This window comes from Aotus nancymaae, unplaced genomic scaffold, assembly GCF_030222135.1.
Source record: "Aotus nancymaae isolate 86718 unplaced genomic scaffold, 86718_ANA_hifiasm-v0.15.2.pri h1tg000002l, whole genome shotgun sequence".
NCBI classification, from domain to species: Eukaryota; Metazoa; Chordata; class Mammalia; order Primates; family Aotidae; genus Aotus; species Aotus nancymaae.
The window spans coordinates 6,807,463-6,825,681 of NW_026988413.1; the positions used below are offsets into that span (position 1 = coordinate 6,807,463).

The 18,219-nt window shown below is 42.4% G+C and overlaps 1 protein-coding gene across 15 annotated transcripts in view; it reads left to right on the forward strand.

Moving 5' to 3' along the window:
- Positions 1-18,219, forward strand: part of KMT2C (lysine methyltransferase 2C) — a 303,740-nt gene that overhangs the window by 282,682 nt on the left and 2,839 nt on the right. For 12 of the 15 annotated variants that reach the window (XM_021665230.2, XM_021665228.2, XM_064369600.1 and 9 more), the window contains 13 exons: positions 33-180; positions 1,677-1,855; positions 1,966-2,102; positions 3,017-3,266; positions 4,398-4,537; positions 4,967-5,074; positions 6,832-7,951; positions 9,199-9,335; positions 10,581-10,723; positions 10,995-11,163; positions 16,272-16,388; positions 16,789-16,862; positions 17,132-17,240. In XM_021665230.2, the coding sequence (XP_021520905.2) occupies positions 33-180; positions 1,677-1,855; positions 1,966-2,102; positions 3,017-3,266; positions 4,398-4,537; positions 4,967-5,074; positions 6,832-7,951; positions 9,199-9,335; positions 10,581-10,723; positions 10,995-11,163; positions 16,272-16,388; positions 16,789-16,862; positions 17,132-17,240 (2,831 nt within the window). Of the gene's footprint in view, positions 1-32; positions 181-1,676; positions 1,856-1,933; positions 2,103-3,016; positions 3,267-4,397; positions 4,538-4,966; positions 5,075-6,831; positions 7,952-9,198; positions 9,336-10,580; positions 10,724-10,994; positions 11,164-16,271; positions 16,389-16,788; positions 16,863-17,131; positions 17,241-18,219 lie in introns of those variants that run through there. The other 3 variants (XM_012442835.2, XM_012442877.2, XR_001105806.2) reach the window with 2 other exon arrangements.

Sequence of the window (18,219 nt, forward strand, 5' to 3'; positions counted from 1 at the left end):
AAATACATGGTTTTGTGTTTTTGCTTTTTCAGTTACCAAAACTCTAGGACCTAAACCATTTCAACTGCCCTTCAGATCCCAGGACGACTTGTTGGCCCGAGCTCTTGCTCAGGGCCCCAAGACAGTTGATGTGCCAGCCTCCCTCCCAACACCACCTCATAACAATCAGGAAGAATTAAGGTACAGGTTATTTTTTTCTCAAATAATTCTTAGTTATTTCATTTTTTAAAAAATGTATGTATGTGGCATAATATCTGTAGGAATAGCATGTAAAAACATTTAAGGAATAAAATTTAGTGAATAATCTTCAGGATTTAAAGTTTAAAAGACTATTTCCATTAAACATAATTAGTTTGCATTTTTTAGGCTTACATGATACAGAGAGTTAAATGGCAATAATCTAATAGACAGTAAGGCAATGAAAAATCCCCATGCAACATATTTCAGAGATCATTGTCCTTTAAAGGCTATTAATGTGATTTACTGAGTTTATTGATGTTTGTAGATGTCAAAAATAAAGAGCAGAAGTTGCAGATATCAGAGAATGCTGTGGCGGAAGAGAGTTTAAGAAGTATTCTGTCTGGAGTTTAACCTCTTTGTGTCAGTTCTTTAACTGCAAGATTCTAATTGGGGAGAATCAAATTCCCTTAGTAGATAATCGCTACCCAACTCATTAGATCCAGAGGGTTCTTAGAACTTCATCAAATAATTATCTTTTCCTTGGAAAATCTGCCACCTACCCTCTATTTGATGAGAAATTTATTTAATCTAAGTCCCTTACTTTATTAATGTGGAGAATAATCTGTCCGGATTCAGGATCCAGGTCCCCTTTCTACTGTACCTCACTACTAGAAATTTCTGCATTTGTTAAGCAGCATCCTGAGTGTGTGTGTGTGGTGACCTGGGGCAGGTATCTGCTCCATCCCTGGATTTCCCAGGACTCTGGCTGAAAGCCTTTCTTGGGTCTCCTGCATGACAGCAACTTCTCTGCATGAGGAGTGGGAGACAGCAGATCCAGAGGGTTGTCTGGGACTCTTAGTCTGAGACCTCACAATTGCCCTGGTAGACTTGAACTCAAACTCAACAAGAGGGACTAGTCTTTTGTTTTTCTCACCTTACTTTATCATTTAAGAAAAATAAGGGCCAGTGAAGTCAATGGCCAACTGTTCTCCATCTTGCCATTGTGAAGAGCAGCAGTAGAACAGCTGTTTTCCCAGTCAGGTGTACGCAAGTGTGACCATTGCATGTGTGCTTGGGCTCTTTATCTTTTCAAAGTTTTCCTTTTTTATTCTTAAATCCAACCAGCAGCTCTTTTCAAGCTACAGGAGTTCTGCCCTAGGCTTAGCAATCTGGGATTTGGAAAAGATGCTTTCATGCTTTCTATGTTATGTGCTAATCAGAACATCTTCCTCTTTGGCAGGTCTTTAAACCTTGGTGCTGAAGCTTTGGTTAGAAGGAAACATACTATTTAAATTATTTTGTAACTCAATATTGTTCTTGTATTTTTTTCCCAATGTGGCTCTGAGCTGCTTCATTTGCTGCTCATCGTATAGGTGCTGCACAGAATATCCTTACAGCTATACTCATAAATGTCAGCTGGGTTGGTACAGGAAGCCCCCAGTGATTTGCACACTTTGATGTGTGCATGTGTGTGTTTTTGTTTTGTTTTTTTTCAGGATTCAGGATCACTGTGGTGATCGAGATACTCCTGATAGTTTTGTTCCCTCATCCTCTCCTGAGAGTGTTGTTGGGGTAGAAGTGAGCAGGTATCCAGATCTGTCATTGGTCAAGGAGGAGCCTCCAGAACCGGTGCCATCTCCCATCATTCCAATTCTTCCTAGCACTGCTGGGAAAAGTAAGAAAAACACTAACCTTTATGATTTCGCTTTACACTATGCCAATTTACCAGTGTAAATATTTTGATTTTGAAAAGCCATTAACATTTTTTTCCCTCTCTTTTGTAAGGTTCAGAATCGAGAAGGAATGACATCAAAACTGAGCCAGGCACTTTATATTTTGCATCACCTTTTGGTTCTTCCCTAAATGGTCCCAGATCAGGTCTTATATCTGTAGCAATTACTCTGCATCCTACAGCTGCTGAGGTAAAAGATTAAATGACTTCTTAATGTTAAACAATATGTCCCCAATTTTAAAAGGTGGGTCAGTTGTCTACCATAAAACACACAACAGGATCACTGAGGACAAAGCATCAAAAGAGCGGGGCTTATGTTCACTGCAGACTTCTCAGCTGCCTTGGAGTGCCATTGTTTGTCATTGAATTGGTCTCAGCCTACGTCAAGTTAAAAGGGAACTTAGAGCTCACATTTTCTTATTAAAGGGTGTATACTTTAGAGAACTCTTATTTTATTTTATTTTTTTAATAGAGACACAGTCTCCCTCTGTTGTCCAGGCTGGAGTGCAGTGGCACAATCATAGCTTACTGCAGCCTCAAACTTCCTGGGCTCAAGTAATCCTTCTGCTTTAGCCTCCTCAGTAGCTGTGACTATAGGTATAAGCCATCATGTCCATCTCAGAGAACAACTTTTTTATAACTGTTAACAGTGAAGAAAATTAAGCAGCATCTGCTTGTATCAAACACTAGTAATCTTATGAGGATTTTTAATTTTTTTTTACTCTGAATTCTGTGAAGACATTTCATTAGAGACCAAACTAAAAGTCCAGTGATGTGATATTTTGGTTATCAACAAAATACAGCAATAGCAAGACCTTTGTCTGTTCTTATGGGTTGTGTCAGTATCTAATATAGTTCAGTGCATTCCTAGATATTTAATATTAATTGGAATCCCTTTATGAGGATTTCTGTTTTTAAAAGTTTTTTTTGGATATTGGTTCTTTAGAGCTAATTTTTTTCCTGAGACTCATTAAGTCTAAATGTGTTGGATGTTTTTGGAATCTGTGTGTCATGCAAAGAGCATTTATCCTAAGTGTGTATTTTTGTTCAGTGGTTCCCTGTTGCTTTCTGGGTGAATAATACAGCATTTGCATTTGGTTTTAGAACATTAGCAGTGTTGTGGCTGCATTTTCCGACCTTCTTCACGTCCGAATCCCCAACAGCTATGAGGTTAGCAATGCTCCAGACGTCCCATCCATGGGTTTGGTCAGTAGCCACAGAATCAACCCGGGTTTGGAGTATCGACAGCATTTACTTCTCCATGGGCCTCCGCCAGGATCTGCAAACCCTCCCAGATTAGTGAGCTCTTACCGGCTGAAGCAGCCTAATATACCATTTTCTCCAACAAGCAATGGTGAGCTAGTGAGCTTTTTGTTAACCCCAGATCCATTCCTGATTCAAAAGTTAAGCTTACTCCTTGAGATATTGATTTAACTTTTAACAATGGACAGGTAACATGCTGGTATATAGTCCTTGGTGAACTCAGCATGAGTGGGTGTTCTGTTTTCTGTGGTGTGATTTGACCTTCAGAGCTTTGGCGTGTGTATTCTGTCATGCTGTCACCAGGGGCTTTGTGAGTGTCAGCCATCTGCACAGGCTGCCAGAAGAAGCCTGTGATGTGCTTGCCCTTGAGCAGCTTTTCTTCTTCCTTGTTTCCCAACCCCCAACCCGCTGTGCCTGGGCCACCTGGTGCAGATGGGGCTGGCGACCTGACGTGGGTTCTGTTTCCCGTTCTCCTCCACTTTCCATCCTCACCTCCCTCTTGTTTCACCTCTGCACCAGCTCTACAGGGCCCTTCTTTTCCCACAGAGATGTTCATGCCTCCCATCTCTGAAAATGGAATAACATCCTTAGACCAACCATGATGTCGCTTTCCTTCCTGCCTCACTGGCAATCTTACAAGTGCGCTCAGTCCAAGCCCCTGCTTCCTCCTCTTGGCTTCTAGCTGATTCTGTCACTTTTCCCTGCGCCTTTTTGCCTTCACACTGCACCTGAATGATGCTTTCTAATTCCTGAGTCCTTATTGACCTTCTTATCCTTGGCCTTGGCTCTTTCCTAATTTCTGACTCTGCAAGTCACACACTTATTTAAGACTCTTATACATATATCGTTGTATCTTTCGTAAAATGTTTTTTTACCATCTTAACCCGCAAGCAAAAGTAATACCTGTTTCCCCATCTGGCTCACTTTGCACTTAGACTGAATAGGAATCTCTCTTGGTGACTTAGTTTTGTTAGATTCTTCTTTCATACTAGCGCTGTTTTCCCAGCTGTTTGAGAATAGGCGTGTTTCTTTATTTCTGCCCTAGTGTCAGATAATCGATTCTGTAACCATTGCTTAGAAGATAAGATTTTTTATTAATTGAAGAATAATGTAAAGTTAATGAACCCATGTTGTAATAAGTTAATATTGCATAATTTTTCACCATGTGCCACCTTATGTCATCAGTCAGTGTTAATTACTAACAAAAGTTGATTGCCTTTAGGTCTTTCTGGATATAAGGATTCTAGTCATGGTATTGCAGAAAGTGCAGCACTCAGACCACAGTGGTGTTGTCATTGTAAAGTGGTTATTCTTGGAAGTGGTGTGCGGAAATCTTTCAAAGATCTGACCCTTTTGAACAAGGTACTTTGCTATTCCTTTGATGACCCCACCTCCTACCTCCAGTGAAATGTCCTTGGCAGTGTCTCTTCCAACATCAGAGAGAGACTCCAATTATGGTGGTGTGATGGGCCACATGTTCCTGGTGGTGGCACCAGCATATATTAGACATGCTTGGGCTGAACACCAAAGAGTTACAACAGGCTATTAAATGGAATATTATGAGGACTACATGTTTTTAAACAGAGGGAACTATGGACCCCATAGTTTGGTTTTGTACATTTATTTTCTCCCTAGCTAAATTATCGCATGCTAAATATTGGGATGTGGTTTCCTTTCTACTTTTAAGATAAAGAACCACTGTTACTTTTGAATATAACATAAAAATAATGTATATATCTTGTTTTTATTTTGACTTGTTGAGATTCCCACACATTTCTCTTTGCTTTTCAGGATTCCCGAGAAAGCACCAAGAGGGTAGAGAAGGACATTGTCTTTTGTAGTAATAACTGCTTTATTCTTTATTCATCAACTGCGCAAGCAAAAAACTCAGAAAACAAGGTAAGATTAGGACAGTGTCAGCTGATAATGCATAACAAGTGACTTCTCTGTTCTGTGCGTATGGGAGCGAATGCACAGGTGTGTCCCTGCCTTCATGGAGCTCTGTGCGGGAAATCCAAAGCAGTTGCTGACCCTGCAAAGGAGGAGAGGGTGTAGGGAGCCTTGAGCAATGCTGCCCTTTCAACTTAGTTTTTTGACACACGTGGGCAGAGTTAAGTTATGTTTTAAAAGTTTAGTAAATAGAACACTAATATTAAAATCTTTAATTTTACCAGTTTAATTTTAAATATCTTTTTTTTTTTTTTTGAGACGGAGTCTCGCTCTGTCGCCAGGCTGGAGTGCAATTGCACATCTTGGCACACTGCAGCCTCTGCTACCTGGGCTCAAGCAATTCTCCTGACTCAGCTTCCCGAGTAGCTGGGATTACAGGCGTGCACCACCACACCTGGCTAATTTTTGTATTTTTTAGTAAGAGGGCATTTCACCATGTTGGCCAGGCTGGTCTCTAGCTCCTGACCTCAGGTGATCTGCCCACATCAGCCTCCCAAAGTGTTGGGATTACAGGCATGAGCCACTGTGCCTGGCTATAAATACCTTAATATTTTTAAATTATTTGTATTGCTTTTACCCCAATAGGAAAACCTGTTCAAAGATAAAATTTAAGACTATTTGTGCATTGTAAGAGAAAACATTTTGCTCACACTATGGTGAAAGAGGTCTGCTTTACTTAATTTTATGTAATTTGAGTGTATTCAGTTGAATAATTGATACAAATAAATGATAAGTTTGTAATCATGTTTTGAAGGAAGTTTTCCCTGTATAGTCATTCCTCCATCCAGGTTACTGCTCTAATATGTCTTTCACAGAAGAAACTTCTGAAGACTTATTTTTAACAGGTAGTTGTCTGTAGTATGCCTGTAATAAAATCCAAGTTATATGACAAATAAATTTAGACTTTAAAATGTATCAGCCTAAATGCAAGAAGAAGGTTTTTTGCTCCCCCGCCGCCGCCTTGATAGTTTAGGTCAAGGTGCAATTCTTGCCTAATTTGGCATGAGGCATGTCCTTTTTTAGGTACCTTGTTAGGATGGGCGCATGTGCAAAGAAGGCAGCCTGTGGGTGTTTATTAGTTTATGATACTGTGTACCGTGAAGTAAAGAAGCTATTGGAGATTCCTTATCAGCTCAACACTTTTAGCAGCTGGATCAGAGCTGAGAAACCTCAGAGAAAAGTTAATATGATTTATTTGTTGACAGGGGCTCCTTCCCTTTCTCTGATACTTATACCAGTTGATTAAGCCTGAGGTTAACAGATGTGAATTTCAGAGTAGAAATAAGCTCTCAAGAAATGATGTTGCAGCATTCTTATTTGGTTAAACAAAAAGCACTGTTACATTGTACAAATTAAATTAGCTCTCTGACAGCATGTTTTCCCCCTTTTCTTTCTGGCTTTAATATAGTTAGAAAGGGGACTGTCCCAGAAAGTTTAAGAGCAGAATATTCTCCAGTATTATGGCTTTGTGGAAGAGGCATGGAAAGGATGCAGCACAGCTGCCATCCCCAGCTTTCTCTTTCTGTGCACCTTAGTGCATGGTTGGCTTCTGTGGTGCATGAGCCCCTAGCACTCACTTCTGGCCTGTCCTGTGCCCCTCAAGTCACACATCCTCTTAAATCATATTGCTCAGCTTCTTGTCTTAACAAGAATTGCTTTTCGGGCTTGAGAATTTTTTTTTTTCATGATTTCTTTCTGTTGCTCAGGAATCCATTCCTTCATTGCCACAATCACCTATGAGAGAGACACCTTCCAAAGCGTGTCATCAGTACAGCAACAACATCTCCACTTTGGATGTGCACTGTCTCCCACAGCTCCAGGAGAAAGCTTCTCCCCCTGCCTCACCGCCCATTGCGTTCCCTCCTGCTTTTGAAGCAGCCAAAGTAGAGGCCAAGCCAGATGAGCTTAAGGTAACAGTCAAGCTAAAGCCTCGGCTAAGAACTGTCCATGGAGGGTTTGAAGATTGTAGGCCACTAAATAAAAAATGGAGAGGAATGAAATGGAAGAAGTGGAGCATTCATATTGTAATCCCTAAGGGGACGTTTAAACCACCTTGTGAGGATGAAATAGATGAATTTCTAAAGAAATTGGGCAGTTCCCTTAAACCTGATCCTGTGCCCAAAGACTATCGGAAATGTTGCTTTTGTCACGAAGAAGGTGATGGATTGACAGATGGACCAGCAAGGCTACTCAACCTTGACTTGGATCTGTGGGTCCATTTGAACTGTGCTCTGTGGTCCACAGAGGTCTATGAGACTCAGGCTGGTGCCTTAATAAATGTGGAGCTAGCTCTGAGGAGAGGCCTCCAAATGAAATGTGTTTTCTGTCACAAGACAGGTGCCACTAGTGGATGCCACAGATTTCGATGCACCAACATTTATCACTTTACCTGCGCCATTAAAGCACAATGCATGTTTTTTAAGGACAAAACTATGCTTTGCCCCATGCACAAACCAAAGGGAATTCATGAGCAAGAACTAAGTTACTTTGCAGTCTTCAGGAGGGTCTATGTTCAGCGAGATGAGGTGCGACAGATTGCTAGCATCGTGCAGCGAGGTGAACGGGACCATACCTTTCGCGTGGGAAGCCTCATCTTCCACACAATTGGTCAGCTGCTTCCACAGCAGATGCAAGCATTCCATTCTCCTAAGGCACTCTTCCCTGTGGGCTATGAAGCCAGCCGGCTGTACTGGAGCACACGCTATGCCAACAGGCGTTGCCGCTACCTGTGCTCCATCGAGGAGAAGGACGGGCGCCCAGTGTTCGTCATCAGGATTGTGGAACAAGGCCATGAAGACCTGGTCCTAAGTGACATATCACCTAAAGGTAACATCTGCCATTCACGTGCTGTGCAGAGCTACATACTCTGATGTCAGGCTAATGAATGTGTTTTGTCAATATTTCCATGTTTGTCTCATGTTCATTTCAGATTTTACAACGTTTTTTTCATTTACAAATGCGGATCTTCTTTGTGTTTTCGCACCTTGCTGTCTCTGCTGTACAGTTTTCTGAGCACTTTCATAGTCAATATATGTTTGAACATAAAAGTTGGTAAAATAAATCTGAGGTTGATTTGCTGATTTGTAGATGAAGGTTGCCTGGCATTTGCATCCCCCTCCCGCTGTGCTTTTTTTTTTTTTTTTTTTTTTTTGAGACGGGGTTTCTCTCTTGTTGCCTAGGCTAGAGTACATGGTGCAATGGTGTGATCTCAGCTTACTGCAACGTCCACCTCCCAGGTTCAAGTGATTCTCCTGCCTCAGCCTCCCAAGTAGCTGAGATTACAGGCATGTGCCGCCATACTTGGCTAATTTTTGCATTTTTAGTAGAGATGGAGTTTTGCCATGTTGGCCGGGCTGGTCTTGAACTCCTGACCTCAGGTGATTCACCCTCCTTGGCCTCCCAAAGTGTTGGGATTACAGGTGTAAGCCACTGCACCCAGTGGGGACAACTTTTTCTTAATGTCAGTTTCTAGAAGGCAGGAATGACTGACATCTAAACTATACTGTATGCATTGTCTTAGGAGCATCAGATATTAATTAAGTTTAGAGATGGAAATTAAACACTTAGTTTGGACCTCCATGGTTAAGTCTAGATCGTCACTTTTGTTTATGTAGAAAGTACACAACAAAAATATGTGGAGCCGCTTTCTTAAGTTTAGCACTTTTTTTAAAAAGTCTGAAAATACTTTAAAAGATAATTCCAAAGAAAATACCAATTTAACATTTTAATTTAAATCTAAGGGGAAAGAAACATACCTATAGACATTACCAGTTAGACTAATGATTTTAAAATCTGGTCTGTTATACATCCAGTATGAAAGTAAATGAACTGTTTGCATGAATTTCAGTTATATTAATTTTTTCACTTTAATGTCTTTAATCTATTATTTTCCCCAAAATTGCTGCCATTTAATAAACAGGTTCGTTAGATTATTATGAAACAGATTTATTAGATTATTACCCAAAAAGATTTATTTGGAAATTTGTAAATCCTTGTGAGTGGTTATTCTTCATTTTGCTGTCTTTATACTGTATCCTATTTCCCATAAAAATTATGTTTTTGTCCCTATGTAGGTGTCTGGGATAAGATTTTGGAACCTGTGGCATGTGTGAGAAAAAAGTCTGAAATGCTCCAGCTTTTCCCGGCATATTTAAAAGGAGAGGATCTGTTTGGCCTGACCGTCTCTGCAGTAGCACGCATAGCAGAATCAGTGAGTGTCTTGGTCAGGCTTTGAAATCGGAATTGCTTTCCTAATTTCAGTGTGACCGCTTGGAACACATGCTGTAACATTCATGGCACTCTTCAGAAAGTAACTTGGCCTGTGGATTGACCTGTTTCTCTTAGCGGAAACAAGGCATTGGTGATGAATCGGGAGAGCTCAGTGTGTTAGTATTCACCCAGTGAGGTAGTAATTAAACCAGGTTCTCTTCCAGGCTGGAGGCAAGCAGGGGTGAAGGACACCACGCTTGCCACATCTTCTGGGTATGCTGGATGGCTGAGGACGCGTTCCTCTTCCCTTGCCTTTCTGAAGTTCCCTCACAACTTAGAAAGTCAGGGTGCCCGTTTTCTGACACTTGGGTGTTCATGGCCCCTCTCCTGCCCTCTTCCTAGGGTTAAGTCACTAGAGGGCAGTAGATTGCAGCAGCACTTAACGTCCTCTCTAACACCTCTTTGCTTAAAAGATTACAGGCCTGTTTGGCACTGAGTCTAATCGAACCATATCTACACAATTGTTTTAGAAAATTGTGTGATTCTAAGGTATTGTTTCAAGAATAAAAGCATCATTGGTGTGTTTTCTTTGGAGAAGCAGAGGAAACCCCAAAAGCCACTGAGTAATGTGCCTAGTTGTTTTCTTTGGAATAGCCTTGCCTAAATGATACTTTACTTTTTATGACTATATAGAAATACATTTCACAAGCAATGTATTCCAGAAAAGACCTTTACCCTGTAAATTACTTTATGAGGAAACCTTGAGTCAACACCTGTGCCCTATGTTCTCAGGACATGGAGAGTGGAGTCAAGAAAGAAATCATAAATGATTTTTAACTATTCTTAATTGTAAAATTCCAGACAGAGATATAAAAGTTGGCATTAATCCAGGTGAAAGAACTAAATGCAAATCACTGCATGCCCTGTGTGAGTGTTGGAATAGCTAGACCCTGAAATCACACAAGTGTGTACATTGGGTACGTTGATTGGCCAGTATTTGTTGCACGGGCTAATCTTTTTCTTCAAGGAGCATTTGGCAGGGTTTACCTAAGTTTGACTTTGAAACTGAATTTGCATACTCATATTTAAGTAGATTTGCCTGCAGGCTGATAGTGTTAACGTAAGTTAAAAGACCATTTCATTATCAGGGAAAATGTTGATGAGTGGGCCATCTTTTGACCAGCTTGAGGTTGTCTGTAGTCTCCATCATATGGGTTGACTTTGTGTCTACTTTGCTTCTTTTCAGCTGCCTGGGGTTGAGGCGTGTGAAAACTATACCTTCCGATATGGACGAAATCCTCTCATGGAACTTCCTCTTGCCATTAACCCCACAGGTTGTGCCCGTTCTGAACCTAAAATGAGTGCCCATGTCAAGAGGTTTGTGTTAAGGTATTTTGTTTTAACTTCACATAGTACAGCCCAGGGTTTCTAGGCGTATTCGTGGTTTCTTGTGCTTGATTTGTCTGCTGCTTACAAACCCTGCTGCCTGGCTGTGTATGTGCCCAGCTACATAAGAGAACTCGCCGTGTGTCTCTGCTAGGCAGCTTGCCATGTATGTTTCTGTCAGTAAGAATTTGAATTAATCTGGTTTTGGGCATTACTCAGAGATATCTTCAGTTTTCCTTTTATTTTTTTCCTGTTGATATGCCATTGTTTGCAGGCCTCACACCTTAAACAGCACCAGCACCTCAAAGTCATTTCAGAGCACAGTCACTGGAGAACTGAATGCACCTTATAGTAAACAGTTTGTTCACTCCAAGTCGTCGCAGTACCGGAAGATGAAGACTGAATGGAAATCCAATGTGTATCTGGCCCGGTCTCGGATTCAGGTAAAGAAATACTTTGTGTACAGGAAGTGGAGAGACAGTGTGGAGTCTAGGAATCTGAAGCTGTTGATGTCCAGTATGTGAAAATCATTTCACATGGCTGCAGGGATAGAAAGATGTTTTCAAAATCATACCAAATCCTGTCCCTTTATAACACTAGGGATTTAATATGTAGTCTTGGAACTTAGTGATTGGCTTCCCCAAATGGAAAGCAGACCAGTGGTATCCACATCTTTGCATCTTGTCGAAGCTCCTGGGAGGCAGGTAGTGTTGTATTTTGCACACACTGGATTTGTGGAGTGCCCAGTAGGGCTGTTGCAGGCACTTGAGAGAAATATAAATGAAAATATTTTCAAAAGGTACACCATTTCAAAAAAAAAAAAAAAGGTACACCAATCTTGGAAGTTACCTTATATTTTCGAAGCCATTGTTTCATGAAATCATTGCACCTTTTTTGATAGACTGTGGACTGTCTTACAAGTAAGTCTGTATATAGGCTAAGCATTTAAATTTACATCTATATTCCATACTTCCTGAGCTGCAGACTCAAATATCCAAATGCCTATTTAGCATTTTTCTCCTTGGATGTCCCACAATGGAATTACAAAGCTCTGACCTTGTCAAACTTGTCCAGCTCCTAAACCTGGCCATCCTACAGGCTCATTGCATTACTGAGTGACATCACCATTTGTGTACGTTGGCCTCAGCACCTCCAATTAAATATAAAGCATCATCAAGTTATGTTTTCTCCTAAAAATTCTCTCACATCCACTCAGGTTCCCAGCCCTATCTTAATCCACATCTCACTTTCCTTTACCACTGCAGGCCTGGCTGTCTCCTCCCATCCATTCCTTCTCAGCAGCCAGCGAAATATCTTTACAGTCAAAATTGGATCAGCATTCCTTTGTACTCATGCAGATTCTTGTTTCTTTGTCACAGTTCTTTTACTCCTCACTAGAAGTTTGTATGACCTTTATTGATCTTTGGACGTTTCACAGAACTACAGCTCAGTGAAGGTCTTTGTATTGATTGCTTTCCTCCCTTGATGAGTCTTTTCAACCTGGAACATCAAGCCCTTCCGTCTGAGAAATGTGTTTTGTTTTAATTCTTTTGCAAGTTCTGCCCCTCTGTTTCCTCTGTGTTTGCACCTATAGACCCTTGAGATTCAGGATCTCAAAATGTGGACCTGAGACGAGAAGCCTCAGCATCACCTGGGGAGCTTGTTTGGACATGCAGGCTTAGGGGTGCCAGCCCAGCCTTACTGAATCCAGCTCTGGAGGCGGGGGCCCCTGGATGATTCTCACATGTGCCAGAGAAAAATTTTGTTCTTACAGCCTTCCTCCCTTTGTGCTTCTGGTTTCCTTGTCTCTCTGTTCTTTCTGAGACTTCCTTTACTTTCTGCTAATCTTTCTTACCCATTTTTAAAGAGCCCTTTCTGCTCTTGATCTTTTTGTTTGATACTTTGTTTCTACATTATGAGTAGAATATCTTTCTTTTCTCTCTGCTGTTGCCCCCTCTCCGTTGAGCCTCTCTCGGATTCTGTAGGTGAATTAGTGCTCTGCCTCTACTCCTCCCAGTTGTATCTTTCTTCTGTTAAGTCAATTACTTTTCCATTTTAAGTAGTCCATTCACTCATACCCATTCGTGTTCTTGAGGAATGTGCTTTTACTGTGATTTTAGTGGTTGTCTTCATTGTGTCCAACCTGACATCTTTAACCTGAAGCATTTTTGAGAGCTCTGCTTTCTGTCTCTTGTTTCATTCTGCCAACCTTCCATCTGCCCACCTCCCTGGGGATCCCATGGATGCTCTAATATGTATCCTGTTTTTCTGTGCCAATTTATTAGAAATATATACACTTTTATTAAAAGTAGAATCATGTTACATTTCCTTTTCTCCATCTTCCTTTTCTCCGTAATACTCAGAGGTCCCTCTAGATCAAGTGACGTAGCTTCATTTCATTCTCTTTAATGGCTCTGTGATGTTCCATAGTGTCGATGAACTGCAATTAAACCAGTTTACTACTGTGAGCCTTTATTTTGTTTATAATTTTTCTCATAACCAACAGTGTTGCTATATCTTGTACAGATATTACCACGAATTAATAGTTTCACTCCTGTGGGATATATGCCCAGAAGTACGGTTTTGTGTACTTTACATTTAGATAGATTTTGCCAGTTTTCTAAAAAGGCTATCACTGCACACTTCTTCCTGCAGAATGTGAGACTGCTTTTTTCTTTCCCATTTGTAGTCAGTGTTACTATGTTTTTGTTTTGTTGGTCTGATAAATAGAGACTGATGTTACCTTAATTGAATAGGCAACTTTTCATGTCTGCCGTTTGGATTTGCTCTCTTGAGAGTCTTATAGTCATATCCTTTGTCCATGTTTCAATTTGTAGCAATTTATACCGTTCAGAATTTTCTCCTACAAAATATCCTTTGTCTACCAGCAAGTGTGGCATCTTTTTCTTGTAAAAGTTAATGTTTATCTAGACAAACATACATAATTTTCTGTTGCATCTGGTCTTGGTCAAGACCATAGATTGTGTATGTATTCTAGAGTTTTTTCTTGCATAAAATTTTAAAAATATAATTTCATTTTCTTACATTGGCTAACCAGTTGTTGAAGGACCATTTAGAAGTAACCCACTCACACTGAACTGACTTTTTTCTTCTTTTGTGAGATAGGGTCTCACTGTATCACCCAGGCTGGATGCAGTGGTGCAATCTCAGCTCACTGCTGGTTTGCTCTCCCAAGCTCAAGCAATCCTCTTATCTCAGCCTCCTGAATAGCCAGGGCTAAAGGTGCACACCACAACACTTGGCTAATTTTTTTAAAATATTTTTTGTAGAGATGGGGTTTTGCCATGTTGTCAGGGCTGGTCTTGAACTTTTGAACTCAAGCATTCCACCTGCCTCAGCCTCCCAAAGTGCTGGAATTACAGACATGAGCCCCCGTACCTGGCCTGAATTTTTTTTCTTCTTTTAATCCCATGAGATCTAGACTATAATATGAATTTTAATACCAGTTGCTGCTATGTGTTAAATTTTCATATATGCAGGTATCTATTTCTCTTTTTTGAGCTAGAGTCTCTCTCTGTTGCCCAGGCTGGAATGCAGTTGTGTGATCTTGGCTCACTGCACCCTCTGCCTCTTGGGTTAAAGCGATTCTCGTGCTTCAGCCTCAGGAGTAGCTGGGATTACAGGCATGCGCCACCATGCCCTCGTAATTTTTGTATTTTTAGTAGAGACGGGGTTTCACCATGTTGGCCAGGCAGGTCTTGAACTCCTGACCTCAAGTGATCTGCCTGCCTTGTCTTCCCAAAGTGCTGGGGTTACAGGTGTGAGCCACCGTGCCTAGCCTATTTGGAATCTCTTCATTTCCACTAATCTTGTTTATTCTTAAACCACACTATATTGATCTCCATGCATACTTTTTGTGTGTTCTGTTTCATTCACTTGTGAGTTGTATCTGGAGTAGAACACATAATCAAAGATGATTTTTTCAGAGAAGTCAGTTCAGATACTGCAGTCTCTAACATGGGCCCTCCCACCGTGTGCTTCCAGATGGTACTTGATGAAGATGTAGCTGGGGCAGCACATGGTCCTCCTAGTAATTCTGACTAGGATGCAACAATTGATGTTTGCATTCTAGAATTCAGTTCAATTCTAGAATTGCATTCTAGTCTAGTACTTCTGATTCAGTTGCATCTAGTCTAGTACATCTTGTCTAGTACTTTTGCATTTAATTGCCAGAATTCTAGTACAAATAATGTGCAAAAACCCAAAATTGGGACAGGAAAATACACCTGTTTATGGGACTAGCCCATATTTTTTTTAGTATGTTTCTCCACAAGTAGTGCTACCAACCTGAAAGAGTGCACCTAGCAGGCCACTGGCATGGGATCGCAAGCTGCCCACTGAGAGCACCTAGCAGGCCACTGGCATGGGATCGCAAGCTGCCCACTGAGAGCACCTAGCAGGCCACTGGCATGGGATCACAAGCTGCCCACTGAGAGCACCTAGCAGGCCACTGGCATGGGATCGCAAGCTGCCCACTGAGAGCACCTAGCAGGCCACTGGCGTGGGATCACAAGCTGCCCACTGAGAGCACCTAGCAGGCCACTGGCATGGGATTGCAAGCTGCCCACTGAGAGCACCTAGCAGGCCACTGGCATGGGATCACAAGCTGCCCACTGAGAGCACCTAGCAGGCCACTGGCATGGGATCACAAGCTGCCCACTGAGAGCACCTAGCAGGCCACTGGCATGGGATCACAAGCTGCCCACTGAGAGCACCTAGCAGGCCACTGGCGTGGGATCACAAGCTGCCCACTGAGAGCACCTAGCAGGCCACTGGCATGGGATCACAAGCTGCCCACTGAGAGCACCTAGCAGGCCACTGGCGTGGGATCACAAGCTGCCCACTGAGAGCACCTAGCAGGCCACTGGCATGGGATCGCAAGCTGCCCACTGAGAGCACCTAGCAGGCCACTGGCGTGGGATCACAAGCTGCCCACTGAGAGCTGCTTCTGTTTCAGCCAGTTCAGACTTCTTTCCCAGCCTCAGAATTCTGTATTAGTGAAAAGTTTGCCTTCCCCAAGAGCTTCATTGTTTCCAGCATTCCTGATATTTACAGCAGAGTGACGTTTCCTGTGTCTGCTCTTTGCTCTGGCTCCTGGGAAACTCAAAGCCAAGTTTGAACCCTGTTTACAGTATCAGTGATTGCTTATAGTTAGCCCGAGTTAGGTCTTTTTTTGAAATATATTGGGGTCAAATAAACACCAGAAGTCAATAAGCTTATTTAGTTGGTGGGAACTCAGCATGGTGTTACCTGGAAGATTAGATAGCCTCATACATAAGACAGCCAAACCACAGTATTAGTGTATAGATAGACCCTAAGAATTTAGGGCTAAAAAAGACATAGGAATAAGCTAGTATAGTTTTAAGTAGTAAAAATGTCTAATTTTTAAATTTCAGAAAATAGCACATTCAAAAAGATGATTTGAGTTCCAGTGAAACTTAAGGATGGCTTCTTATAAGACCCAAGGGTGAAACCTTTTGCTGTCAAATAAATTACAAGTATGTAAACAGGTTTCTTCGTTTTGTTTCAGGGGCTGGGCCTGTACGCTGCTAGAGATATTGAGAAGCACACCATGGTCATTGAATATATCGGAACTATCATTCGAAATGAAGTAGCAAACAGGAAAGAGAAACTGTATGAGTCTCAGGTGGGTGTCTGGTCCCTGTGATTGGATGAACAGCACCGCCATCTCCCTTTCTCCGTACCGACTAAACACCCTGAAAGGCAGAGTGAAATGTATCATGCTGCGTTCAGTTTTAAACAAAAGCACTATCTGTGTATTACTGTATTTTTATCAGTTTTATCTTTTTCGATTGGTGTTACGGTTTACTTTGATAGATAACTGTAATGATCCTGGCTTCACAGACAGCCTACTGATTCATGCTTTCCATTCGCGCCGTGTAAATGTATCTGTGGCTAATAGAGTATCCACAGTGAGGGCAGTCAGGGTGCAGTTCTGTTCAGTTTTGACTGAGTCCTCCTGGTGTGGATAGGAACATGGAGGGGAGTTCAGGTCGACATTGATCACTGCCTGACTTTTCCTTCAGAACCGTGGTGTGTACATGTTCCGCATGGATAACGACCATGTGATCGACGCGACGCTCACAGGAGGGCCTGCCAGGTGAGACAGCGAGGAGCCTGATGGCGAGCGCTTCTGCTCACCGGGCCAGTGCTGGTGGAGAGAACCCTGAAGCCAGGGGAAGGCTCTTGCTGCAGCCTGGCAGTGATGAAAGACTCAGAGCAAATGAGCTTTGAGAATTTTCATTTAAATTTTATATTGGTACTTGTTTTACCAATGGGCAAATAGCATTTCTTTCTCTATAAATGGGAAGTTTTTAAAGCTGCTTCTAGCTGTTGTATAATATCGTTTTCTGGCATGGTGGCTTGCAGGTATATCAACCATTCATGTGCACCTAATTGTGTGGCTGAAGTGGTGACTTTTGAGAGAGGACACAAAATTATCATCAGCTCCAATCGGAGAATCCAGAAAGGAGAAGAGGTAAGAGTGTGAGCGATTGCGCCTGCCGCGCTGCTCGGGTCCTGGGTGCGTAGTTTCGTCCTCACACAGGCGGCTTGCTCACTTGTTTCCCAATTCTTTGTTGGGCTAAAAATTCTCTGTATAGTAGGTCAGATGCACCCACCCTTTCATATTTCACCCTTCAGGCACTCCAGTTCCACCTTCCTCCACGTGGCAGCTCTGTAAGCATTTGTGATCACCTCCCCTTCCCTTCGTTGCCACGGGTTCAGCATCCCCATGTCACGCAGGATTTCTGTGTGCCGTAGAATCCTTTTTTATCCCCTTAACCTGGACACAGTTTGTCAGTGTCCTGTCTCTAAAGAACACGCCCGTCCGTCTCCAAGAGGGCATGGCTCCTGAGATGCCACTGTTGGGCTGTGGGCGGCCGTGCTGCTGCGGACTGTGTGCTCACACTGGCGATCAGTGCGTGCCTCACCGACACAGCCTCCCGCAGTCCAGGTGCGTGCGGCTGTCTTGAAAATGCCGAGTGCCGAGCTTGCCGTTGTCTCTGTGCTCTCGGAGGCGACTCTGGTCCAGCGTCTCTCCTGTTGGGATTGTTATTGGCCTGATTGCCTCATTTGTTTCCCAGCTTTTGGTCTTTCCCAGAGTGGCCAGCACCATGATCTGGGTACCTTGGTTCTGGAATTGGCATTTCCTGGAAAGGTGGCATTGAGCAGCGTCTTGGTTTCTGTGGGAAACGTCCCCCATTTCAGGAGTGAGGCACCTGAGAGACTTGACTTTGTTGGTGCTCCTGGCCCTTCATGAACGTAACCGTGGGAGTCATGGGATTCTATCTATATTTTTGGTCTTTGTGGAATCCTTTCGTAGTCAAGAGTAAGGATCTGACCAAACCCAAGGCCCATTGTGCATCTCAAAGTGACATGTGTAAATGAGACAGTGTGTGCCAACCCTGGCATGGTGCCAGTAACCGATGGATACCATGGTGGTCAGAACAGACTCA